Raw genomic sequence first — 27,845 nt, forward strand, 5'->3', positions numbered from 1 at the left:
TCTCATTTCTTAACTGAGGTGTTGTGAATGTGTGTTTCCCCCCTGGGGGAGGAATAAAGTCATTCAATTCAAATTCAATAACCCTTACCTTTCATATCACTGATTTTGATTTATTTACAGAGATTGACACATGACTTTTGGACTGCTGCCATTCATGTTCTGACAATATTTTATATCTTGTACATCTTTGAATGTGTTGATTCTCCTTTCTTTGAGTTTTATTTCCGTGCAGCGGCACATCCAATATTTCTGAAGTGTATTGTTTCCTCCGTGTGTTAAAGAAAGGTCTTAACAAAAATACACCCATATCTCCCAACTCTTTTGCTTTAAGACCAGATTATTTTTAAATCTCCTCGTCCTCTATCTCTCCTCTGTCATCGCCACGCTGTGTGTCACTATCCAGACCTCCATCAGAGAGCTGCTTGCTAATACACGAGTGTGCTGCCAAGGTGCATGCTGGGATAGGGGGATTATCTGATCACCTGTTCCACGCTGCATTCCCTCACTCTCCATCCGGGAGAGCTGCAGGTAGCGAGCTGCAGGTGGTGTTTCCCTCCTCAGCCCTGCCTCCGTTATGTGCTATTTCATTACCTTTTCTCACCTGCTAAATACGGAGTCTTCCAATTACTCACCATTGAGAGTCTATTGGCACCATAAATTCGAATGCATCCCTGCAGGTGTTTCTCATGAGAAAAGTCTGTATGGTGAGGAGTCCCTCTGTGGACAGACATTTTACCTTGGAGCCCACTCTCCAAGGCAACAAAAGAACCTTTCATCCTTTCTTATTCAAGAGGGAGATTGTCTTTGTTTGCCCTGAAGACATTGCTAACACGTTCTCGTAGTGGGTCATTTCCTACTTACTGCAGTGCTTCCAATAAAGAGAGCAGTGGTATAAACATTTAAACCAGATGGCAAATGATTACCCTCAGACTTTAACAATGGAGTTGTCGTTCTTTTTCTCAGTCAAATATCAGAATGTGATGTTCTCCTCCACATTAAGCTGGGTTTGATCTCTCAAAGGCACATGATCAAGACATGCAGAGATACCCCCCCTTTAAATGAGAACCAGGCCAACATGCTAAGCCATTGGCACCAGTCTGTAACTTCTGAGCTCCTCGTCAATCACATAATGACTTAAATCTGGGAACAGGACATAGTTTTTACAGAGCGTATTTATTTTCTTTATCTTTTGTTTGACTTTATATGCAGTGTTTATGAAGCAGGGTAAACTTGCCATTAACATCGCCTGGGAAGAAATAGCGGCTTAAGACCCACCCTTGCAAATAATTACTGTTTTTAAGGCCATATTTAATGACCTGGCACCGGTGCAACAGGGGTGACATGCATATGTTGTCGTCAGACTCCTTTCACTCATTGTATCTTAATTAAATATATTCCTGAGGCAGTTGCACAAATATGTTTTTCTTTATGCTAAACCCAAGGGGGTTACTTTGAAGTTACAAGGAAATTGTTTTCTAACAGTGGGTGAAAGGGTGTCTTTTTGAATGAGAGTCATACGAACGTGCCAAAAGTCTTAGTAAATTTTGTGCATCAGACTAATGTTTGACGCCAGAGAGTGGATCAGGGCTGGAAACCCCTCTTGAGGTGACATTGCCAATGAGGTTTTATAAGGAGAGCACAAAGGGTTTCAGAGAAGGGTAGAAAACCAGCCAAGCCTAGAAACCAAAAAAGTTTGTGGTTCAAAAGGTTCATGCAGAGTACTCTTTGATAAAGACTCCCGCTCTCCATGTGAAAGTAATGAAAGCCATCGTTATTTCAAACACTGAGGGACAGACAGGACTGCCGTCACACTGAAAACGATTAAAGGACGGTACAAGAGTTGTTTAGTAGAGTGCTGGTGGGGTCTATTTGGCACAGACATTCACATAATAAGTTGCTCATGGATCATCCAAGGACAGAGTGATCCTCTGTGGCACTCATCACTATCAGTCATTAGACTTAATGACTCCATGACTTCCTGGCTTTCCCTGTTGTCTGCTGTATCGTCCAACGGACTTCAGTGGATCTTCTTTATCACCATTCAAATTCCATCCATCCATTCTACTGCTTTATCCTCCATATGAGGGGTCACAGGGGCGGGGGCGGGGGAGGCGGTGCTGACATAGGCCGAAAGGCGGGGTACACCCTGGACAGGTCGCCAGTCCATCACAGGGCCAACTTAGACACAAACATGCCTAATCCCCAAATCTCCATGTTTTTGGACTGTGGGATGAAAACCGGAGAACCTGGAGAAAACCCATGCACGCACAGGGAGAACATTGTAAACTTCATGCAGAAAGGCCCTTGTCCGTTAGGAGCTTAATTTTTTGCAAAATAATAAGTTTGTTCCTCATATGCACTTACAACATTCAGTTAGTATTTCATAATACTTGTCCCTGTAAAAGTATTAACCAATAAATTGTTAATAATAAATATGGCTAAAATATTTATATAATAGCATAAAATGCACTTTATGTATCAGTTATTATTGAATCTGATGGTTAAGAACTAACTCTTCACCTGTCGCCATTGGTGGACAGGCATACACTGATTCATCTGCAATGTAAACAGTTTTTTATTTATGTTTAAATAGTTGGTCACAGTGACAACTGTACACAGTATTAAAATCCCACAATATTGTATGACTATGACTATGAGATGGAATTATACTGCCCATATTGACCATATTATCTTGTAATTTCAATGACTTCATCATGAATCATATTTCATTGTCACTGAACCTGAAGCAGCTCGGCCATACCGTCACAGACCCTTTGCGTTCCCTTTGACCCTTGTCTCATCGTGCACAATGCACACTGAGCCCAGGGGCCACTCCCCCATGACATAATTGAGTCCCACCGGGTTTAGTTCACGCCTGAACACGATGAAATAAAATCTAAATTTAACAACAGATACATATGTGACCCAATTCTTATCAAGGATGGATTACACATGAAGTCAAGTTCTTCTGGGATAATACATTTTATGGAATTGTTTGGCAAATGAGAAGATTGAAAATATATAAAAATATTAACATATGTTAACAGCATGTGTTTTAATATAACATCATTTCAGAGGCAGAGAGCAAGTATAGCACAGAACCAGAATCTCTTATTCACCTAATTTATCAATTCACATATTCCATTTTTACTTTTTTAAAGACAAATACTTTGACATCTTTGTGAAGCTACTGTCATTGTCTGGCAAATCCCTCATTTATTAATGCAAACTAGCAACAACTACCAACCCATCTTTATCAGTTTTAGATATAAATATGAAGAATATTACATTAAGAAAAGTGTATAACTAAGGAGAAATGGGATATGGATATCTTTCAGTAGCTTTTCATATTTCTTTTCTGTTTTATATTTGCTTGTTTGTTGATTTATTTATGTGTATTTGTCTAAGCAGCGCATGTCCTATTATGTATAGGTCCTCAACATTATTGTCGTTTTTGAGAATGATTCCTAATCTTTTACAGTTTAGTGATGTCGATGGTGTTACTCCATACCTAAAGAAGCCTCGTCAACCCAGGCTTTGACCTTCAGTGCTGCAGGCGCTGTGTAGTCTTCAAACTGAGAAGCAGAGAGCAGCCCAGACATGCAGGGCCCTCAGCCCCTACAGCACTATGGCAGACATTAAACGTACTGTTCCCCACTTAGAGACCACCACCTTTCACATTATCTAAAACACATTGTTACTAAGTCACCTGTTGCCCTTTGAACTGACACAGAGGCATGTGTTGAGACTGTCCTGTCAGGCGATGTGGGACAACTGTGTTCGACACGAGGGACATCAAAGCGTCCCACGTCCAGTACGTCCTGAAAACGCTTCAGTGACAGATGCTTATGAGATAACTAATTCCTTCCTGCTTACCACTCTTTAGTGAAATCTTGTTGAGAGATTTAATGTGTGTTTTTTGGTTGTTATTTACACTCCTAATTAGTGTAATTCACAGTAGCACAGCAACAGAGATAACATGAGTATTATAGTGGTCTCAGGATGCTGGGTGTTGAAACTGTTTATCCCTTTTATAAAAAAACAAAGTGTATTTCCATCATTTTTGGGTGGTGTGCCTGCAAACATGGAGTCACCCAGTCATGTGGGTGTAAGGCACACCCTTGAATATTGAACATGTAACCATGGCAGAAGTGTCCACTCACCACTGGTGAAGAGGAAATAGGCAAACGTCAGTAGGAAGAAGGAAAGAATGAAGGATTTCCAGTATCCTTTATTTATTGTTCCACTGACAAATAGTTTCTACAGTTCTTAATGAACTAAACACACTTTTCTAGTGGTTATATTTGGAAAGGATATACCACTTTATTTATTATTTTTTAAATATCATTTTTAGTAATACAAATCTATGAATCCTATTTTATCAGATATGTTAGTCTGACTAAGCCTATAGTTGGACTAATGTGTTTACATGACATTAAGACAACCAAATTATTGTCTTAGACTTTTAACATGCATGTAAACACACTTCCTGACTCTTCTGGGACAGGAGTGAATTGCCTTTTAGTGGGTTTTCTCAAGTCAAGTAATAAATCCTGACATTACCTTCACAATTAATTAATTGTAAAAGTGGTATATATTACTCAGTAAGTTATTATTGCAGATATTTTACGAAGAAGAATACAATGAAATTCTGGGAGTGTTGTTTGACTTCATGGGTAGGATAGGTGACGGTGTGGGAGAGGGAGGGAGTATCCTGTTAGAACAATAGTTGTGCAGACCACTATAAGAGAGCCTGCAGAATGAGTTCCCAAGATAACCTTTCAGTTCTGGCAAAGGCAACTCCCAACACCTCAACCAGGAGAGTGTACATGGTTGGCATGGAAATAGAAACACAGGAAAGTATCAGCTAAGGAGAACAAAGGTGGCACAATGTTGGTGGTTTCGCTGGGTGGGTTCAGTAGGTGGGTTGTTCACTTGACGTCACACTTTTCCATAACTGACATAATGTCATATGTCTGGTATCGGTTCTTTCAATTGAAAGCCTGAATGTCATCATGTGTTCATAAAAGGAACAACATCAAACTGACAGAACTGAAATGATCAAAGTTACTGACACATTTACTATATTTAGTTCAGGTCATTCCATGTTTACACTCGCAGACGCTTTAATTATCCGTGCTCATTGAGCCATTTTAACATTGAGCGTTTTGTGCCTCATTACAAAAACATACGTTTGAACTTGTCTGCGTTGGCTAATAATGTCAACGATCAAATCATAACATGTTCAAGAGGTGCAACTGGTGGAACAGGTTTGAACAGGCATCGTTTGTATGGATCCCCTCTTCCCAGTGCAAATGAGACAGGAGCTCAGTCGGATCATTAGATCCTCTACATGGTTTGGATAAGAAGAACCATGACCTCTGTGTCCTTTCGAAGGAAGTGAGTGAGAGCCCAGAGGAAGTATTGCACTATCCACCAGTTTTCCCATGACATCCTCAGGAAGCATCCATGAAGTAAAGCAGTGCCAAGGCAACGGCACAATAGATAGCAGTGCATAGATTGTTTGTCATAACACTGGCCTCCACCTTAATGAGTGCGCCTGGGAGTCAGAATATGAACCTAAAGAGCTGCAGCACATGGTCAGATGATAGTGGTTGAGCAATGGTGTTCTGGTGTTTAAAAGTTATAGTAATAGTTGTGGCTGCAGTTTTGGGCATAAAGTATTTTGATGAACTTTAACAGGGTCAGCTCAAAATGAGGCAGCACTTTAGCCGGAAAACCACAGGATACACCACTTAAATAACACAAATGAAGGAATTGCTGTTTGTCTTTTAATTGTCGACAACCACTCAAGCAAATAAACATTCTGTAGGGATGAGGATAACAGGCTTCCAAGACAGATTCAAACCGTTTTTTTTACATGCATGAAGAAAAGGGCAGAACTTGCACCATGTAGATATTTTTCAAATGGAAGTTCAGCGGTGTCACTAACAACTAGGCTTCTATTGGACAGTACCAGCTGTCAATCACACAGGTGTCCACTCTGTCCACTTTTAAGTGGAACATAATCAAAAAAACTGCCATCATTTGCTATTGGAAAAAGACCTAAAACTAGCGATTGAGACAATTACTCCTGAGGTACATTTTTTTACTGTCATTCATTCAGAAGTAAAGTCATTTTCCCATAGACTTCCATTCAAATGGGAATCATTTTAGATACACGCAGAGTCACCCCCTCATGGCTATTCAATATTTACTGATTTCCTGATTGGCCTCAGAACGCACCCAGAAGACTACATCCATTTTTTAAAAAATCTGTTTTTTCCATTTTTTTTCCTGTGGTGAGTCCAAGTTGTGTTCGCCATCACAAACGCCAGCATTGTGCAACAGCAGCGCAGCACGCCCCCAAAACACTCACTGATTGAACTTTGTGCATCATAATAAACACGTGGGAAAAGGTGCATGATGAAATGACTGCGTTCACCTGAGTGTCATATTTACATTACTGCTGATCAGAGCCAGAGCCACTAAAAACCAATGTCTTATTGCACAGTCATTTGACCCCGCAGTGAATGCAGATTGCGGCTATTCCCACTGCAGACAAAATCCAGATGTTAGTGGGTGTAAGTGGGTTTTTGTGACCCCTGGAAAGGGTGTTTTATTCATGTCTATGGATGAGAGCAAATTAAGCAACTATAGTTATCACCAACCAGCCTTCTCATCAAAGATACACGATACAGACCATCGAAACACATTAATGGTTTCACTGATGTAATCCCAGTTTTTACTCCTCTGGAGGGACCTAGCAGCACAACATAAACCCCATCCTAGTTCAGTACCTCCCAGAAAGTTAGTCCGAGGAGGAGGAATGACGCACACGTCGCATGAATCATGCTTGACCCACCTAGAGAACTTGTTTCTTTTTTATAATCACACCGAGTCTTTCGCTGAATGAAATCACCATTCAGTCTTTGGTAGATGGCTTATTTGTTCACATTTTGCCACTCAAATTTACAGTGACAGCCAAGAAATGACCCCAGACGGCCAGGCTTGGAGAACAGAGCCGTATTGAAAATCTCAAAGTGGGTTGGCTCGCTCTTTCCCCTTTGGCTTATGCAGCGGTTTGTGATTTTATTCAATTACAGAGTATTTACCTTTCACGTAATGTCAGCACTGATGTAGAGCAGCGGTGGACAGAAATTAACTCACCTGTTCCTCAACACACACATTATATTGTTTCCAACTCGCACACACAATTTAAATGGCAGAAAAATTCATGCTCACATACGCACACTCTGTGGCATGAGTTTATTATTACAGCTCGGTCAGGACCAGTGTAGAGTCCTCATTTCTTTCCCCAACTGATGTGTGAAAAGTGGAAGGAAATCAAAGCCATTTCCTTCATTCTGGCCGCTGTGGGTTGTGGTTCCCTCGGGCTGCAGGGGCGAGACTGGCAGTAAAGTATTGAGCCGGCGGAGTCTGGGAAGTGTGCGCAGCTCCACATGTGGGGATGCCAAAATCAACAGAGGAAACTGTTGCTCAAAGGCACCAACCACAGGTATAAGGGAAAAGGAAGGTGGTCCAAACACTGAAGTGTAATCTCTGCTCCAAGGAGTTGCATACGTTTATTCAAAATCCCCTTCTTTCCTTCATCTCTTACCTCATTTGTTCATGTACTTGTTTAAAACTCACTCACTCACCCTGGGAGATGATGAGAAAAGTTTGTTCTAAACACTCTTGAATAGTTGAACAAGTTTTATAGTGTTGAGTAGTTCTCCTCTGATCTTGATATGATGCTTTTCTTTTCTCATTTAAATGCTAATAACTTTCAGGACATCGTCTACAGAAAGTGCTGCGAGCAAAGCTTTTCTCCTATCTGGTCACTGCACAAGGTGAGCGCCTGCCTCCTGAATTTGAAATATTACTAAAGCTGGTTGTTGCTGCAACAAGGCAGCTGTGGCTTTGCGTGACGGCGTTGTACATGTGAACGTGCATAGAAATGTGAAGGTGTGTCGTGTGGAGCGACACATGTAAAACTTAAAGGAAGCAAATGTGAAAGAAAGAGCACGTTGTGTTTTAAAATGATCATTATTATTATTTGAGGTTGAAATAGAAGCCGTCATGAGCATCTTTTGACTTTTGTGTGTTTGAGTGGTTTTAAGTAGATGTTCACAAAAATGTTTTGTGCATTTAACAAAAATCGAACCTAACTTTAACCTAGCCAAGTTTCTGCACATATGGCATCTTTTAGTCTTTAAACACATTTTTCCAATTTGTTGTTCCAGCTTAAATGGGTACAAAAAAAACCGTGAGGTTTTGTAACCAAAATCTTGTAAATTTGGTCAGAAAGTTTGACAGAGTAAACTTTGATCGTCCTCTTTCACAGGATTACACATTTACAACTAGTAACCTAATTCAGTTTATCAGGTTAAGTTCCACTGAGCTTGTATCTTATTCGAGCGTTTCCATTTTCTGCTACTTTTCCTTTTCTACACACTGCATTCGGAGAGAAATGTTGCACTTTCCACATCTGGCAGTTGTTACGTGCTGATTATGACTTTACACAAAACATATGAGCTAATAAAAATATGTTACAGATTGAAGTGGTAAAGTTTATGAAGGAGCACAGTGCAGGGCGTTTAGCAGTTATGTAGCATTATTATATTTTTCTATTGTTGCTACATTTATCCAAGTAAAGCACCATAACAGTTGGGTTTTCAAGTGAAATAACATGTTTTGATGAAAAGCATTTCCTTTTTTAATCAAAATATCCACTTAAAGACACTTAATATGCTTATCTTGCAATGACAAAGAGAATGAAGTAAAACAAAAACAAAAAAACACCCTCTGCTCTTAAATCTGCTCCAAATGTTTGTGGGTTCTTCTTGGCACAAAGTTTTTAGAAAAGCAGTTCAGTAGTTTTTGCAAGCTTAAAGACAGTCAGAGAAAAACAGAACCTCTCAAGCGGAGGTAATAATTTGCCCAAACAATGGGACGACAGGGGGGCGATGAGAGGGACAATCTCGTCTCTGAAGTTGTTCTAAGAGTGAACTTGAGATCTCCACGGTTCAACTTAGCAAGACAGAATCACAACACGGTGTCTGCAGCGCATACGTCGTCTATCTGTCCGCACACATTGAAACTGTCATAATCCCAAACGCTGATAAAACACCTGGCATCTGTTCATGCCCTGCAGACAGTGCCCCACAGAAAGCACTGTTCACACCTCAGCTGGAATGCAGGCTCTTCTGCCGAACAGTAAAACAACTTCATACACCACTTAGATAGATGTCAACAGTTGGCTTGGAATTATGTGCTGTCAAGATTTTTATCGTGAATATTACAGTTCAGGCCCACTTATGGGCGAAGCGTCATTCTAGGTAAACGGCACGCTCACCTTGCCCTGGAGAAAAGTGTGTGCACTACAGTGCAGTACATGCACTGTGGGCTGACAGCTGATTGTCTTGTTTCTTTCAGAAAACTGGACTGGGTGCTCTACTGTGGCTTCTCAGGAAATGTGCCGTGTCTTTTTCTTTTTTAAATAACTTCTCCAGATGAGGAAGAATTCTGCCTGGACTCATCAGACTGATCCTTTTCTATTCAACCTCTGCCAAGTCAAAAAAACACGACCTTTATGCTGGGTCTGACTGCACTGTGGAGGCCATGGAACCATTGCCACGGCATTGTAAAGAGAAGTTGAACAGGACAGCTTCTTTTTGACCCCAATGAACAGATAGCCGAACACATAACAAACTTCCTCTCCAACTCTCCAATGGGCTTAATGGAGAATCCGGCGCATGCAATTTAAAGCCTCCAGATTGAATGAGGTGCAGATAATGCAGGTGTGAAAGAACACTGAATGGAAAATGATTAAAAATTGGTAAATGTTTAATTTTCTGAAAGAGCTTTAGAAAATCCTCACAGGCGCTCACTCCATGACTTTGAGGCATCCTATCAGTGTGTGAATAGAGGAGCAAATTAAGCATTTTTATCATCATTTTCTGTGTAACATCAAAGGAATTACATTTTTCACCCTTTTTCAAATCAGCAGCTATGACCAGGATATGACCTTATAATTTCTGACGAGTCAGAAGCAACAGTCATCTCATTGTCTGAGCTCTAAGTCACTGAAATTGACTTGGCAGGTCAAATCTTCAGTAGAATGAAGTCGGTGTGGTGCTGCAATAAACTTGCAAAGATCAAACTTTTGCCAAGTGCATCATTTATTTTATCTTGCAATACGCAGTTTTAAAAATGAAATAAATTTGAGATGGGGGGAACGTGACCAAATTAATTTATTATGAAGTCACTCACTTGTTGATTTAGAGGATAAGAACACATTTAGGCGCCATTTAAGCCAAATCTCGTTGAGCGTTTTCTCTCCAAACCTCATGTGTGGGTGGCAGATGGTGTCTCGCTGGTTGTCACAGTGATAGAAGATGAAAATACAGTCGACTGTTCCAAAGCAAGCAAACACCTCCTTCGGGACAGACACCGTGCCATACTATAGCAGCTGCAAGAGGAACCTTTTTTTTGTTCTTATTCGGGAAGGAAGGAATTACAGCGTGCACCTCCACCTTTCTGCAATGCAAATCAGACACACTCAGAGAGTAATGTTTTGGATGAGACTGGATGATGCAAAATGAATGATAATGATGTTAATAAATCACTTGTCTGTGTGTAAATGAGGCACATTTTTATAGCAGATCCTGCAGAGATTCCTCTGCTGTTATGAATGTGTCTCACTCAAGATTCTTTCGCTCTAAAATTAGCGATTATATTTGTGATTTGACAAATGTGACTCAGGAGAAGCCGTTGATTAAAGGTGAATTACACATTCTCAGTGGTTGGGCTGACCTGTGGTGGATTTTTCTTCCATCCCTGCATCACCTGTGTGTGAACTGTGACCTCTGTGACACAAAATGACTTAGAAGAAGAAAAACTTATGTGATAATATTAATGTGGTTCTACAGGGCGGTGTAGTGGCTAGCACTGTTGCCTTACAGCAAAAAGACCAGGGTTCGTGACCTGGTCTGACTGAGGGCTCCTGCATGGAGCTTGCACCACGTTCTCCCTGTGTGTGCATTGGTTATCTCCAGTTTCTTGCCACAGTTCAAAAACATGCATGAGATTCATTGCAATTGAAATTGACTGTGTGAATGTTGTGAATGCAGTTAAAGCCACTGTGACAATAGACAATGAATGAATCAATGAATGCATGAAAAATCTTACTGAGGCTAGAATTTTGCATATTCTATTTCAAATTGATCATTTTCAAGCTCGACCCATTGATGGAATAAATGATTCTGAGCACTGTCTCAAGTTTTAAGTAAGTAAAATAATGCATCACCAGCTAAACTGAGCAGACACAGAGGAAATGTTCATCAGTCTCAGCTGTAGAGTCATTTGAATTTGAACCTATTCCCCCTGGTGAGAAACCTGTTTGGACCCAGGTTTAGACCCAGGATCATATAGATACTTAGGTGGATTTCATTTAAAAGTTGAATTTCTACTATAAACATTTTGCCTATTCATGCTGTATTGGATTGAGGATATGTTTTTCTCTTTTAAAAGTCATTCATTATGAGCATTCTCCAGTACTGTAATAAAGTATGGCGTCAGAGTCAGCCCACTCTAAATTTATATATTTTAATTATTATTATTATATTATAATTTAATTGTGAATATGAATTATTACCACAGACACAGGTTCCCATGATTTGGTCTCTCTTTGCTGTGGTTGTTTTGTGTGATTCATCGTGTTTGTGCTTTGTGTGACACTGCAAATGGTGCTACTATGGCAAAAAAAAAAAAAAGCAAAGAAAGATGCAAAATAAAAAAGAAAAGACAATTGTCTAACAATATATCTGATGAGATTAAATTGTGTTACCACTATAAAGTAACAGTAAAAACCTACAGGTCAACGAATGTTGCCTCGTCTTAAAGTTGTGTTGTTTGTGTGACAGTAACGATCATGATGAGCTTCCCTGACGTGATCCATGTGTATAAAAACCAGATCGTGTCTCTCTCCACAGCAGAATCTGATGGGCGGCTCGTCTCCGCGCTGCCCGCCTTGTGGGTGTGTTTAAGGCAAATGTGCCTCTGCATCCACCTGCTGTGTCCTGCCTCCCTACAGTCAGGAGCGCTTAACTTTCCCGAGGAGCACACGCTGCGTGTCTGGACCTCTTCTAACCCACGGGGACTTTTTGTTTCCAACTCTTTTTTTTTTAAATTGTACTATTTCCTCCCATGAGATGTTGAACGTGGTCGTGCGCCCTCAACATCTCCACACCTCGCGGTCCCACAGAAGATTGAACTAGAGAAACATTTCTTTTTTTTTCTCCCCCTTTTTCATTTTGTCACACCACGCTGTCAACTCTGGTGCCATTAAGCGCACGCTGAGCGCAGGTATAATCCACGGAAACCGCTCTGCTTGAACACGGACTGTCCAGCGGCAGCACCGGGATTTTCCACTATAATTAGTATTGATCTATATTTGGAGGTGGAAGTGGTCGATCTGTTGGAATTGTTTTATTTTCAATGACTTACAAGGTTGGACCTGAAGTTATATTTGGAACAACAAGGTAAATCTCCTGTTGATTGCTGCTTGTTATTATCTATTGATCATTGTTATTTTCTTTGAATTAAAATGAAAGGTTCGCTGTGCGTATTTGGGTGTGTTTCTTTATCATTTATTTGCAGCGTTTCCCCCCTTTCTGCTTTATTTTCTCTCATAAATATTGATTCTATTATTATAATTCTAACAAATGTTTCTGATAGAGCACAGGCTTTCATTCTTGCGGCCATCACCGTGACTATTTGTTTAATTTCTGCCCAGTTAACTGTGCGCGCTGATAGCGCACCAGACTGTTTACAGTTCTGTCGTCCATGTGTGACCAAAGCTGCCAGCCCGTTTCCCATTTCACTATATACATTAAGTTCCAGCAACATTGGAATTAGTGTGCATCTCTTTTGAATGCAACAGTGTGAATAAAACATTGATCAGAAAGTTTTAAATATGTGGTATCATCAGCATTTACACCAGAGTAGTGAGATTTGTCATTATTTTCTGACCACTGGATAAAGCAGCCGATTTGTGGTCACTGTCCTTTGTCTACAGGCTGTAAGTTCCATTGAGCGTTTGGCAGTTTACACTGGTCATTTGCTTTGTTTTGTTTTGATTTAATGACGCAGGGTGACCTAATGAGACTTGGTGTGTACAGGCTTTTTTTTTTTTATTAGTTTAATGTGAGTGTGTAAAAGTCTTGTTTGAGTTCATGTGCTTGTGTGAAGGACTTGGCCTCTGTCTCAGAATAAACAGCTGGATGCTTAACAAATTGTATGTAAACACCCAAGGTTTAAACAGCTGCTTATGCCCATAAATCCATTCCAGCCAGGCAGCAGAAGACTCTTTGGCTGCACCAATGACTCCGAAGTTGTGTTTTAGATGTGTCCCGGTCCAACTGTCCAGTGATTGCAGTGGAAATGTGAATCCAGAGAAACAGAAACAGAAAAAAAGTTCAATTAGACATGTAAATGTGGACATGTGGTAGAGATAATGATGTTGAGTTGATGAATGTCTCTGACATCTGTGATGTGTGTGTGTGTGGATCATTGTGGTGGCTCCCTGTCTGGCATTCTTTAACCCCAAGGTTTAATTAATGGTCCGCGGCTATTGTTTGAGACACTTGTTAAACTGTCCCATTAGCATTTGTCATCGAACCGTTTAGCATGCCTTTCAGCAAGAAGTTAATATTTTATTTTCCATAAAGCCAATCACAAGTCTTTGTCTGGTGAGTGTGGGGACGTGTGGGGACGCGGTGTGACCTGGCATTAGCTGAGGCCATAATTACAGACAAGCACACTCAGGTAAAACGGCGTCTACGTAGGAATGTGTTTTCGGTGTGTGGATGAGAGCAGGAGAAAAACTCACTGTGGCATTTCCACTGCTTTGTCACACTCTGAAATGCAAGCATCATTTTTCACCAGATGGAAGGAAGCATTGTGTTCTCATCCGTGAATAAACTCACCTCCTGTGCTTCAGGACTCTTTTTGTGGAACCTTGCAGAGATCTGGGTGTAATCTCCACACACCTTAGTGCTGGGGTTAATGGGGCCGTTTGGGAGCCACTGATTTGACATGTCCCATAAAATAATTAGTGTCAACAGATGTATGTGCGTGTTTTATTGTATTTATTTATTGCTGTGTAAAATTGAGGAAGCATCTTCTCACGTGTTTCCTTTTGTACCTGCAGACATTAAACAGAGCATCAGTCTTTGTGTGTGACTGGAGGTTGGTTGACCATGCAGCTGGACTGTCTGTGGACGGTCCACGCCCTCCTGGCACTGTCCAGCTTCGCCCTTGGCAACCCATTGATCAATGATCCGCTGGCCGCACCTCGCGTCTTCATCTCTTTTAAAGGTAGGAAGCCTGAACCTCATCCCTCCTGGTTTGCAAATGGTGCCATGACTATTTCAAACTCGTCATAATCTTTGCTGGTTTCTTAAACTCTGCCACATGCTTGCTCGCCAAATGACTGATGATGATGTGACGGACGTGTAGTCGGAGCGATTGCAGCTTTGATAACCGCCGAAAGGTCTGTGCGGAGGAAGAACTTACAGCATCACCGGACTCTCGTGTTACACCACAGAGCAGACCACAAACAAATCAGGCTTTCCTCATTCGCTGCCCCCCCTCATCACATCTCCAGGCATTGTAACAATCACCAGATGCTTCCACTGGCCTGCGTTGTACAAACAATTAAAAACACAGTGACTGAGCTGATGCGCAACCTGAAGATTTATGTTCATACATATATTGAAACAACCCAAGTGATTATTGTTTTAGTTTATCAAATGCACCGTCTTTATCTTCAATCATCTTTCTTTGTGGAATCCCTAAATTGGTGCACAAAGAGAGACGGGATAATAAAGAGCATGTAATAACTCTATCCCCATTATGTAATTATTCCCTAGTGAGGCTCATCTGGGGGGGGGGGGGCTGTGTTTGTGTGTTTCTGCGACTGTACTGATGGGTTGCCGGGGTTTGAGGGGTGCAGTGAAAGAGAGAGAAAGAGAGCGGGTATTATCAAGAGCAAATTGCCAAGATCAGCCATGCAGAGCGACGTCCTCGAGGCCTGTCCTGCTTGGAGATCAAGCCTTTGATTAGCATCCAGAGAAAAGCCGAGGGAGCGAGCGGCAGCAGCAGCAGCACCCCTGTTTGCTTTGCTTTCCATTTCCCAGCGCTCCCTCGTACAAGTTGACTTAATTAAGTGGACTGGGCACGGTTCATTGTTGAAAGCATTTTCCTGCTTTAATCAAGTAGGATTTTACACATCGGTGAGCATACATGCAGAGTTCAGCAGTTTTCTTTTTTTTTTTCAAATATTTTCTAATTTCATTCTTGACACAAAGGCGGTGTTGCTTTGAGAGTGCCGTATAGATTGTGTGTGTTTTTTGCTCTATAAGGGTTTCTTAGACTTTCCTCTATATCGGTGCATCTTTGCATGGCTGACCTCACCCAAACTGCAGGCACCATTCTGCGGCTGACAAGCATGGTGGAAAAAGCTGGGCTGTGCTGCTTACCTGTGCGTGTTTGTCTCTCCAGTCAATATGAATTTCACAGTCTACTGCTGCTGCCTCTCTCAAAGGAATGCACCCCCCCTCTCAATTCAATATTATGACTCCCCCTCTCTTAATTGCTTTTTGTGAAGGCCCGTGTAGTCCTTACCTTGGCAAGCTTGCTTCACTTCCCCTGATGCATCATGATGCGTTAGGTTTTCTTTGCTTGAGCTGTTTGGGAAGGCGGTTTGCTTCTCCGCAGCATCCCTCGTGGAACAGGACGTGAAGAAGTGGGTTTTTTAATGTGAGACTGCGGCAAAAGAACGTGCAAATTATCGGTTCCTTCTTTATAATTATTGATCAGTAAGGCATTGTATCCCGCTGTGAAAAAAAGAAGAAGAAAGAAGTCAAACTGCAGCTGTAAATCTGAACGTCTCGCTCAGCGTAGAACTGAACACATGTTTCAAACTGATTAACTCGGTAGCTGAGGAGTGAGGTTAAGAACCATGACCTCCATCTGGGAGGCCCACACGTCCCTATTAAAGCAGCCAGAGTAAATCATCGGCACCTAATTGCTTTGCTTCGGCTCCATGTAGTGTGCACAGCTTTTTTGACAGTGACAGCACCTTCTGTGATATTGGAAAACAAGTCGACACGCTCTCAAAATGCTCCAAGGCTTTAAAGTTGTATCTGCATTTCAGTAAGATTAGCATTTCTCAGGGATAAACCTTGGAAGTAGACTTTGTTCAGGCTTATCATGTGCAGAGTTTGCGAGGAAAAAAGAAGTCTCCCTGAGTTAAGACCCAAAAGCATGTGTAATCAGTGCCTGATGTTTTGCAGAAAGAGAGAGAATGAAACACTTTTATTCACAAAGAAGTGCATTCTTAGGAACAGGAATATTATCAAACACTCTACCTGCAACTGTTGAGAATTGCTGTGCAAAAAGTGAAGTCAAGACACATTTGAATACAAACAAATTCACTATTTGAAGACGGAATCCTTTGTTTGTTGTTGTTTTATCTTTGTAATTTTCTATCCACTTGCTTCATCTAAATTTGTCCATAATACATCATAGTTGAAAAAAAAAAACACCTCAATATCTTAAAGGTTCTTAATTTTTTTGCAACAAAGTGTCATCAGTGAGGTATCTGTCATAAACATACTGGATAGAAACTTTAACTTTTGATTAAAACTTAATCTAAAACCTTTTTTCAGTAAGTTCTTCGTGTCCTGTGGTTGTGACTGTGGGTGTCACCTTATATAAGATCTATTACCTTGTTTAGACCCGGTATTTACTGTACATCCGTACCTAGTGATGTGATCACAAGTGGACAGCACTAAGTACAGGTCTGAAGCACCCAATGCGTCTTGAATGCGTCCTAGCATTTGATCACAATGGGTTATTTTTTTTTTTAATAGATGAACACAAATCTGTCCTCAGGATGCATTCAAGTACGTCCTCTGACCCGCTGCAGACGAGAAGTGAAATACTGAATTAACATGTGAAAGTCAAGAGCTGTGTTCGAGTCTCTGCGAGACAACAATGTTGTTTGAATAAATCTTATACGGGAAGTTCTGTTTCTGTGTGGATAAGGCCCAAGTCATGCAACTGTCTTTGTTCTGCAACTCCATTTAGAGAAGAACAAGAACAGAAGACATTAGATTTTTCTGAAGGACAAAACAATCCAGTGGAAGTTTGCAATGCCATGTTTTGTAAAGAGTATAACATCACCACTCTTGGCCAACTCTAAATCCATGCTTATGGCTTTGCTATGTCAGGCCTTATACTACATATAAACCTTGAACCTTAAACCTTAAATTAATCACAAGGAAACGGACATTCATATTCAAAACAAATTGCACTCTGTGGTTTCTATGCTGCTTGATAGGCTGTAGGAGTAAACTGGTGACTAAAAAGGTTTACTGATGTCTTAGATATGTTTAAACAAAGGCATCTTTTAGTCTGCGTAGATAAACAGACAACCGGTAAACAGGAAGAAACGGAGACAGAGGGTCAAGAGTCTCCATGACTGTAAATATTCACTTGGAAAAGCCACATAGACATAATCTACATCTGAAGGTGGAGCCACAGAAATTGCGTTTGAATAAACTCAATGAACCACTCACCATTTTCCAGTTGGTATTAATGAAATTTGAAATGACTCCTCTGGCAACACCAGCAATGGGATAATGATGTGGGGGAACAAAGGGAAAGACCTTTTACCACAACATCATAAGGATTAGAGCATGTCCTCCTCCCTCCTCCCTCCTCGTACACACAAGGCCAAATCCACAGGGACAGCAACAGAATGTGGGTCAACTTTGCAACAATACACACACTTACCACTAGCATTGCAGGTGGCAGTAAAACCAAGTGACTCGGGCTCCTCATTATTCCACATATTTGTCATCTGCACACCCTCCAAACACCAGGCTCCTATTTTTACTCCTCGACAGAGTCTTAAGTCTATATTGGGTGTAAGTGTGTGTGTGGCCGAGTGTGTTTTGTGTTGGAGCGAGGAGGTTCAATAAGTCGCTATGGCTATAGCAGGTGTGTGGCTGCCCTTGTCGCCATGCCGTCACTTCTACTGGTAAATGTTTAAACTGTTATTACTGTTTTTTCTTCTTTTTTTTTTTACACAATACCTTTTCAGTGGTCACTTTCTTCTTGGCGCTCTATACATCAGGCGTCTTTCTTATCTTATCACTCACCTGATTAAGTATGACGGAGCCAGCTGAGTGTTGACTCAATATTATATTATATCTCAAAGAGACCAATATACTGTTGTTTCTTTGGAGAATTTGTAATGACACCCTTCTATAGTGAACTTTTAAATAAATACAATGTGACGTTACCGTCGCTGATCACTGCTGTTGTTGATAATGTACAGGATTTCTCCCACACACTGGTGCACCTTGAACCTAACTCTGATGTTGCAGCATTGTTGAAATGTGTGGTGGCCACAGAGGCAGTGCCCCAGCTGTGATCTGTAATTATTGTTTGTGAGCTTTGAGTCCGTCTATCCCCCACGGTAGCAAAGTAATGACTGACAAAGCATTGAAAACCACTGTTACTTTGGCCATGTCCCAGACCCCCTCAGCATGTCTCCACAGCAGCAAAGCCCAGTTATATTTAGTTTAAAATTCTCTCCTCCCTTGAAGCACGGTGGTTAACCACTGAACACAGTCGGTAGGGTGGTGATAGTGGTGTAAGTGCAAACGCAGCTTGGTCTGGTGCAGCTTGCACTCTGCTGTGATCCACCTGTCAGGAGCGTCACTTACTTGTCAGTCGCCTTCATAACTCAAATGTTTGAAGTTTGATTGAGTGTGGGTAGAGAAGATGGTTCTTGTCGTGTCTGGTCTGAACCCAGGGTTCGAGAAACGGGGTTAATCCAACACTGTGATGCAGAGGACGTCATTGGTGGAGAAAAGTTTGGAGGTGTGGTTTTGTATCTAGGATGCAAATCCACTAAAGCTTCAGTGTCATGGTAATAATAATAATAATAATAATAGATTCTTTGTGTCATTGCAATTGCAAAACTTGCCGCAGTTGTACTTAAATGAAAGGCTGACCTGTCCAAACCTGCTGCTAGATGATCATCCAGTCAGGGTTTATATCTAAACACTGAGAGAGAGATTGACAGGTTGGGAATCAGGGATCGATTATCTGCCTGCCACTGAGCACCTCAAACCTTAACCATGCCCCCAGTTTGTTGGATGACTGATAGAAACCATGATTAGTTTTTATTTCCGGACCAGTTGCTACATTGGTTTCAGTGGAATGCAATGAGGATGATGCGATAGCGACAGCTGAGGGAGAAAAAGAGCACAAGTTCGGTCTAAAGTACAACATATGCTGAATTTGAATGATCTATGTGAATTGTCTTATCTTTGTTAAATTAAATATTTTTATATTCTTTTGTAAGTAAAGCTAAATTTGCTGTTGTTTTTTTTGTTTTAACAGTCTTTGCTGTCGTGCTAAGAACATGCAATTTGCTATACTGTGGCAAATATTTCCTCTCCACATAATATGATTCGACTTGTCTTTATTGGGCAGTTTGATTTGATTATTGTGAATTCCTAAGTGATGATATGCATGTAGTATGCTCTTAGTAGCTCTTAAAAATGGCTAAATTAAATCCGTTAAATGCCGTTTGAAACAAAGCGATTAGCAAATTATGATTTTTATTATTAATAGTTCTATGTTCTCTGTCAACATAAGAAAAAAACAACACTTACAGGTTAAAAGAATTCCTATATTTAAGTTCTCATTCTTACTTTAGAGAACAGGAGATGACATTTTGATGGTATCTCGTGTGGTAATGCTTCATCTCTGAAAAGTTAAACTGCAAATAGCACCGTTTGCTGCTGACAACCATTGAAGTGATGCCCATCGCAGTAAAGATGTATTTAAAGCTGGTAAATGTGGCACAAAGTGATCTGCACTTAAACTTAGATATTAAATCTGTCTTGCACCATTAGACAGTGCTGTTCTCTCTCTCTCCCTCCTGCTCAACTATACTGTATGTGTGGGAGATGTGTGATATTCCTCTTGGCACCTTTTCTGCACGTTGCCCCTGAAACCTGCACTGATCTTGTGTTTGTCTCCGATGGTGCCAGTTTCTCTGTGCAAAATAAAATTGTGGTCAAAGTGTCATCTCATAGCTGTGTCAGCCAACCATCAGTGCTGTCTGTGCCTCCCACCCAGCGCTGGTGTTTCTTGAGTATCCTCTATCCTCTTCGTCCCATGCTTGTTAAGCACACACAAGCCTTCCTTTTATGATGGCCCATGAAAAAAGTCATTGTACCTGAGTGATATAGAATATAGTCTCTTGGCACCTTGCCCTATCTGACTATCATGGCACATGGCTGCAAGGTTGTAAAAGTCTATCACAGACCGCTTGGGTGTTCCTAAGGTTTGATAAAGAGGAAATGTTGTTTTCTTTAACATCTGGCCAATGGCTGCTGGATATACTGTACTGTGTTTGCAGGTAACGCGGTTCTTATTCATCTCTATAGGGGATTATCGTTGGCAGAGGAAAATGAAGGTGACAGAGTGGCGACTAAATATAGTCCCGTCTTTGACTGCGTGGTGTCCTGCTGCAGTCTTCCCTCTTCCACTCATTTATCCTCCCCCCCCTTGCATGGAAACAGCAGTTAATGCACAGGGACCAGGGTGTTTGAGATTCCTGGCATGTCAGTACCACTCTCTTTTAGCATCTGCAGAAAGAGGGATATGTTGTGTTAAGGGCATGGTGCTTCATCTGTGCTCGGGGTTTCACCTGTGGTATCAGCCCCTGAGTCAAGTTACGGGCTGTGTCAGTGCTTCTCCTCCACTGAAACTGAGATTGTCTGACAAAAACACTAAGGAGCCAGTGTTGTCTGTCCGTCTTGTCTTTCATGGGCATGTTGTTGCATCTGTTGCCTCCACCTCCCTCCGGATCCCTTCTCAGTGGAGCGGAAAATACCAGTCAAACTGTGCAGATTATTGTGAATCACTTTCTGCCCACCTGTGCAGCATCACCATTCATGTGTTTTTAATTCATGGAAGTTCAATTGTTCCAGCTTCGCAGGAGTACAGAATCAGAGCGACCATTACAAACAGAGCGGAGCTGATGCAATTATGTCTTTTAGGTCGATGCAGAATGTGGGGCAAACATGATGCAGTAAGTAAAGGATTCCACATGTTAAAACCAAATAATGAAACCGTGCTCGGTGATTTCCTGTAATCACAATAGCTGCCGGGGTGAGGTTTGTCTGTCATTATAGTAACCGGAGATTATGTCAGTCACATAATGCGAGGTGGGATTTTATAAAACTTTAACAGTGGTGTGAAGGAAACTGTCAGTCAGAATGATTTTGCTATGGTGCTACTTCTTTGTTCCACAGATAATACTGTCGTGTTCTCATGATTGACATAGTGGCCAGACTGCTTTCGGCAACTGGGTATTTAGTGCACCTGCTAAGCTTCAAGGTTGGTGCTTTTTCTAGATGGTATAATTAAAAGTTCCTGTGGGATTTGGTGTCTTTTCTCACCTGTGAAAACAGGACAATAGCGTAGACTGGATAAACGGGTCGAGAACTCACACTGGCTTTTGTCTCTGCACCACTGCTGGAGCTCAACACTATATATTCTTAGCACTAGTGTTTCTCTAGTGGCAGATTAAGGTGTCAGATAGAATAATGGTCCAGACGGATCAGACACGGTCGGTGACCACGCTCAAGGCTGCACCCAAGTGCCACAGTGGGTTTACAGTTTAGACTCTGATAATACCTTCTCTCAATGTGCTTCTCAAGTGAAACCAAATGAAGCAGGACGCGAGGGGGACTCGTTATCTACCCACAGGCAAACTGTGCCATCATATGACCTGTTCAGACCTGGTGTTTACGTTTCCATCCTGATCTAAGGTCTAATCACAAGGGAATAGCCTACGATTCTTCACACCTGGCATTAATACGTCCTAGATTTGTCTCCTGTGACCACATTTACAAGCTGTATGCAGATACAGCACATGAGAGTCGCTCACATTGCCTCCATCCACTGGCTGTTTGTGGCTGCGTGTATAAAAAAGCCCAGCACTGGTATATCAGCTTTTAAAAGTACTCTCAGACATTCAGGCCTGTGTGGATCCAGCTCTGTGGTAGTTCTTCAAAGGTCAAGTGGAAGGCCATGACACTGACTGTAGAGGTCAAGGCCAGAGCCCCTCCTCTGGTCTACAACCTCAATATCATTTCTCACCCTCTGCCCGTGGGGGATTGAGTTACATTGCGTACGCTGCTAGGAGCAGTAATGAGTGATGAGACTTCCTCTCTTTGAAGGCTACAGTAAATACACAGTGACTTTGAATAAAGGGAACAATATTTGTGTGTCGTTTAAAGATCACATTCAAATGATATGCACTATGTTGCAAATTCTGTGCAGGACACTTAATGAAGCACTATGCACGACTAATGTATCGTCATATTCTCTAGACTAGTAGAACTTTTTATGCCAAATACCTTGGTCTGTGAATATCACATCATACAGCATGTAAATTACATCATATCAGGAGAAGCTGGAACACTACTAATACTTAAAGAACCAGTGTCAGGCACTGCATGGTATATAATATATAAATTGTTCTCAGTTCACTGACACTTAATCTTTGTTTCATGATCTAGATACATGCTGCAAACGTACAGATTACAAAAGTTACATAAACATTGTCATGCCAGTGATGGTGAAGTCATTTGCTGACCTGGATTAAGTCTGTATTTAAACCATGTTTCGAACCAACATTTTACAAGTCATTCATCAGCCACGTAATCTATTTAACTGGAGCCTGTTCTGAAACGTATGGTTGCTTTTAATCAGTGCAGTGTTTATGCATCAGTTCAGCCGGGTCAAGTATCAGATGTTCAATAAAAATGAAAGGAGCCAGTTTCTGCATGTGCGTACATGCCCTTGGTTCCATTCACACTAAAGCCTTGTTTCCATTGGGTGGAACGGTTCAGTTTGGTACAGTACGTTATGAATTTCTGTTTTCCATTAGGAATATTTCCAACAATAACCAACCAACCCTGCCATTCATTTTTTTTTGGCAGCCTTCCCTTGGGGTACCAGAGTAATAAGGCACAGTAAGATCAGGGTGGAGCCGGTCTGCCTCCACCCATGACAGAAAAACGTCACTCCCTTGAGAGCGATGTTTCTTCAATGCCCACAGTATATTCTCATGCAAAGCTTGGATGTCCTCCATTGTTGTCTGCTTTGTTGTTGACTTTTGAGATCTGGTTCGTTGTCACGCTATGTGCCTATCAAATAAAGGTGCTGTTCTCAGTGGAAACGCAAGCCTGTACCGTACCATTACTCTAGCACCCTAAGGGAAGGGTTCCGAAAAAATGGAGCGGTCGGGGACGGTTATTTTGATACTGTTCCTAATGGGAAAACAAAAAAATATGTATCGTACTGGAACCATTCCACTCGATGGAAAGACGTGATTAAAGGCAGACACAGTGCTGCCCTTCTTCTATTCAGTGAGACATCAATCAACAGCCACAGGCTACAATAAGTAAATCAACATTCCCCATACTGATATGGTGTTTGTTTGAAAGAGTAAATCACAGTCAGCGTTTCACCCAACTGAACCCTGCCATCTAATCCTTTCTGTATGGTTGGTCCCTTCTTCCCACCTCCTCCGATGAGGTCATACACTATTCCACATCATTGAGGGGGAAATGAGGCTGTATGGAAGAGACGTTGAAGAGTTTAGCCCATAAGGGCACTCTGGCATTAAACAATGCATGCACTTTGATGTCTTTGTCGTGCGATGGTTTTGAAATGCTGATTTTGAGATGTCCCCATTGCTGCCTCCTGCCTGTTGGTGGAGTAGGTGTTAATTGCAGTATATGGAGATGGACACTCATTGACATCTATAGAGGCTGGGCCAGAGCCAGCGGTTTTTGTCAGTGACCTATCCTTTCAGGCCCCCCTCCTGTGGCGCTACCTCCTCTTGATTGGTGACAAAGTGTCAAAAGAGGAACCCTGGCATGCAACTCCCCTTGTTGGTGGTGTTGTTTGACGTCGCCCACACACTCTTCCCCCTGTGAAGGTCCTATAGCTGCAGGGGCGTTTGTGTAGGTTTGCCTCATATTCACAGAAGTTCATTCACATTCTGGGAGACCTGGGGGTGGGCGTCAAACTGGCATCGGGCCTTTTTTTTCCCCCTCCAATGAATGTTGCGCACAGCATCCCGCAGGCCTTTTTCTATGCTGCCTATAGATTCCTCTGTCCAGGTCCAAGGAGCACCACTGTGGCGCTGCAAAGGGAGGACAGCAGTTTTGAATGGAGGTGAAAAATGAGGTCCTCACATGCAGGGAAAATAAAAGTCGAGAGGAGCAGTAGCGATTGTTTACGTCCTCCTCTCTAATCTGGCACCATACCAAAGCAATAGTGTGCGATGTGTTACAGTGTGAAAGCACATAAGCTTGTGAGTATCAGGGGATGTGTTTGTGAAACTATTTAGTAATACCTTAATGTTGTTCACTTTGTTCAATCACTCACTCCCCTCTTTGATTCTCTGATCTCCTTGATTGTCTGAGCAAGATGCATATGCTCTGAGCTCTGCACGTCCTCTCATTGTTTTGTAAGTCTTCCAATGAGAGGATTGCTGTTGCTGTGTGCAAGTCCCTGGCTGACTTCTTAACCCAGTTGCTTGTTTTCCTGCTTAGCCCTTCTTTGGGGGTTAATAAATACTTTATTGCCACTTTACCGTGTGGATTAGTGGTCGTATTTAATTTCCCCGAGGGACGTCCTGTGGCGTTTCCCAGAGTTTCGAAGCAGCCTACTTTGCATTTCCTTTCTGTGAGAAGACAAACAGACCCAGAGTCTGTGATGAAGCAGCCTGACAGAGGGAGGGTTAGACAGAGAAAGGAGGACAGAGAGGAGGAAGAGTGGCAGGCAGAGTAGGCTAAGATTTCACTCCTACTCCTATCGGAAACTATCCAAAATCTCTCTCTCTCTCGTGGGCTACAGTGTGGATCAGGTTTTAGCATCACTTCTCTTCTCCTACCTTCGCAGTTGTGACATGCGTATGTTTCATCTTCCAGGGTGGAAATAAAAGACAGCCAAGAGTGCACAGTGAGGAATAGAGTTGCAGAAAGTGCGGAAGGAGTTTTAGAGAGGCTTCCCAAGTCAAAAAGTTACACACATAGAAAGTCAGTAACTGTCCATATTCTGTCACTGGTGTGCAAGCAGCCATCCATGCATCTGTTACTGTCGTGGTTGTGTTTCTGCTGCTTTTACTGCTTGTACAAACTTCCCAACTCTACCTCAGATGCTAATGACTGATATCATCACCCACCTTTACAGCGTTTCTCCTCTTCTGCTCATAACTGTCAGATGGAGCACAGCTTAACTGTGACGAGTGTTTGCTACCTTAACGCCATAGTTAAGTAAGTTAACTTCCCCTCCTTCATAGTGCGAGACCCGAGAGGGTGTCCAAGTGTCCAAAGCGTCCCCCTCTGTCACACGCAGGACTCTGTGTTGAGCAATGGCTTTCAAAGGCCCCCTGGCAGAAAAAAAAGCTTGTGAGACTAACCCGAGGGAATATTTAAAAGGCCGGCAAAAAGAGCAGCAGTGAATAAGCAGTGCTTCCTGTTGTTTTTTTTTAAATCGGGGAAGGAGCATTGAGCAAAGGTAATTGATTGGAACTAATTAGTGGTGGAGAGATAAATGATGATTAAGTGAGATGCAGCATGTTTAACAACACACTGAGGAGATGGAATGCACTGTGGAATTAACTCTTCAGTGTCTGTGTTGAGCCAAGCATACAGCTCAGTCATGTGTTTGTGGGTTAATCTCCAGGGCATCTTAGGACTCACTGGCTGAGCTGGAGTGCATGGAAATTGTTGGTTCATCAAGTACATTTTCTGACTTTCTTTTTTTTTGTCTTTTTCGGCTTCTCCTCTCTCTCGGGGTCGCCACGCAGATGATGCTATTAGATTTGCCTTGTTACTGTATACCAGTAGATTTTTGAGAGTGTCTCTCTCTCTACTGTGCTTGGGGGTAACACGCCCCCTCATAGCTTTTTAGTATTAGGTGGTTTCTGATTTAGCGGGTTGTTAGGACGTCAAGCACTATTCTGAGTCTTTCCACCATCCACTTCAGAATATCCTATTTTTTTAAGCTGACAGCATAAAATCAGTCTCCTCGTCAGTCCAAAAAATGTACCAACCTGAATTTTCCTTTCTTTTTAGAGGCTATGGAACAGCAGGAATACATGAATATGTGGGATTTTCAAATGACATTATGTTTTAGGATTGCCTTTCTGTTCACCATCACATTTTCTTTCACCTTGTCAAAACATGGCAGGAAGAGAAAGAACTCATAGAACAAAAGATCCATGTTATGACAAGTTCTAAAATAGCTTTAACATGCAGACAGCAGAATTGCTGATAGATACGTTATGAGTCTTTTCACAGCTGGGTCCCTCCTCTACCTTCACCATACTTACTTTAATACGTCCCCACTTCTCTCTCTCTCACCCTCTTAGCAACATGCCTCAGCTGCTTGGCAGTGGTTGCCATTTGAGATGTCAAGAAAATTCACTTTTATGCGTTAATCAGAGGGTAAGATTGAATCAGCTCTGAAAAGAGCTGTCATGACTGCGGACAATCACTGACACACCTGATGGTTTACCTGTCAAACTGTTTCCTCTCTTTCCTAATTTATGTGTTTGTTGGGATGGATGTTTCCATGCGATGGTAAATGTTTGTTGATAACGCCTGTGGACATTATTATTCATTTTGTCTCAATGGACTGGGTTCCGCTAAAAGCCTGCTGTGAATAATCTTACACAGTAATACAATTTAATTAAACGTTTTGTGCACATGAGATGTAAGATACAAGACTGAGTAAGGATACCTTCATGTTCATTCTGATTTTAATGCGGCACAAGTGGTTGTTGATCGTGAGGAGTGGTGACAGATGAATGTTAAAAGTTAAGTTCTACTCTTAGAAGTTTGATTTCAGTGGAACTTCAAGGTGCAGCCCTGGTTCTAACGTCTTCCCTCACATGTATGTTAGGAACAAAAAAGCCTGAGTTTGATGGTGTTAAACTGTGTTTATTATTATTTCTATTATTTATCATTGGGTCACATGTTCATTACTCGGAAGAACTGCTGCTTTAAAAGCTCTTAAATGAGGAAAATGAATATGTTGTTATAATATGGATAATATATATAAATAAAAAAAAATATAGTATGCACGATTTTTATTGTAATTATTGCAATTTTCATGCCTTAAATTAAATGTTCATATTGGAATGGGTATAAACCTGCTTGGAAGTACACTAAAAGCAAGAAAGTCTAATAGCCCATCATGTGGTTTTGGAAAAAAACCCATTGGCAGTATTATAACACATGCCAGATATGTAGTAAATCAAGTAAAATATGGCGTGACCCTCAAGTGGAGATGCACATCAATTCATCTCCCACTGTTCCCAGCGGTGATATACAGCAGTTTACCACACTTTTCCCCAGATATTTTCTTTGCAGTGAACTGTCCCTCTCTGATGAATACTCCACATTCTCAAGAAAAACTTGCCCGGGGAGGTAGATTACTCTCTCCTCACAGGGAGCCTCCAGAAGGGCTCTGTTTTGACTTGTCTCACTTAATTGCTCTGTCAATTAAAATGTTTTTCAGAACCATGGTGTGGGTGTGGCAGGAGCCTGGATAATAGCAGAAGGCTCTGCCTTGTTCACAGCTGTGCATCGCCTGATGCAGAGAGAGAGTGACAGAAAGTGAGGTTTGGAAGCGAAAGCAGCCAAACACTGGTTTTAGGAGTG

At 41.7% G+C, this 27,845-nt stretch overlaps 1 protein-coding gene across 4 annotated transcripts in view; it reads left to right on the top strand.

Annotated features, from left to right (window-relative positions):
• Positions 1–12,042: 12,042 nt before the first annotated feature.
• Positions 12,043–27,845, top strand: part of LOC131460822 (semaphorin-3F-like) — a 56,194-nt gene continuing 40,391 nt past the window's right edge. For 2 of the 4 annotated variants that reach the window (XM_058631629.1, XM_058631628.1), the window contains exons 1-2: positions 12,043–12,545; positions 14,216–14,382. In XM_058631629.1, the coding sequence (XP_058487612.1) occupies positions 14,265–14,382 (118 nt within the window). In that variant the 5' untranslated portion in view covers positions 12,043–12,545; positions 14,216–14,264. The remainder of the gene's footprint in view (positions 12,546–14,215; positions 14,383–27,845) is intronic. The other 2 variants (XM_058631627.1, XM_058631626.1) reach the window with 2 other exon arrangements.

The sequence above is a fragment of the Solea solea genome, chromosome 6 (genome assembly GCF_958295425.1).
Source record: "Solea solea chromosome 6, fSolSol10.1, whole genome shotgun sequence".
NCBI classification, from domain to species: Eukaryota; Metazoa; Chordata; class Actinopteri; order Pleuronectiformes; family Soleidae; genus Solea; species Solea solea.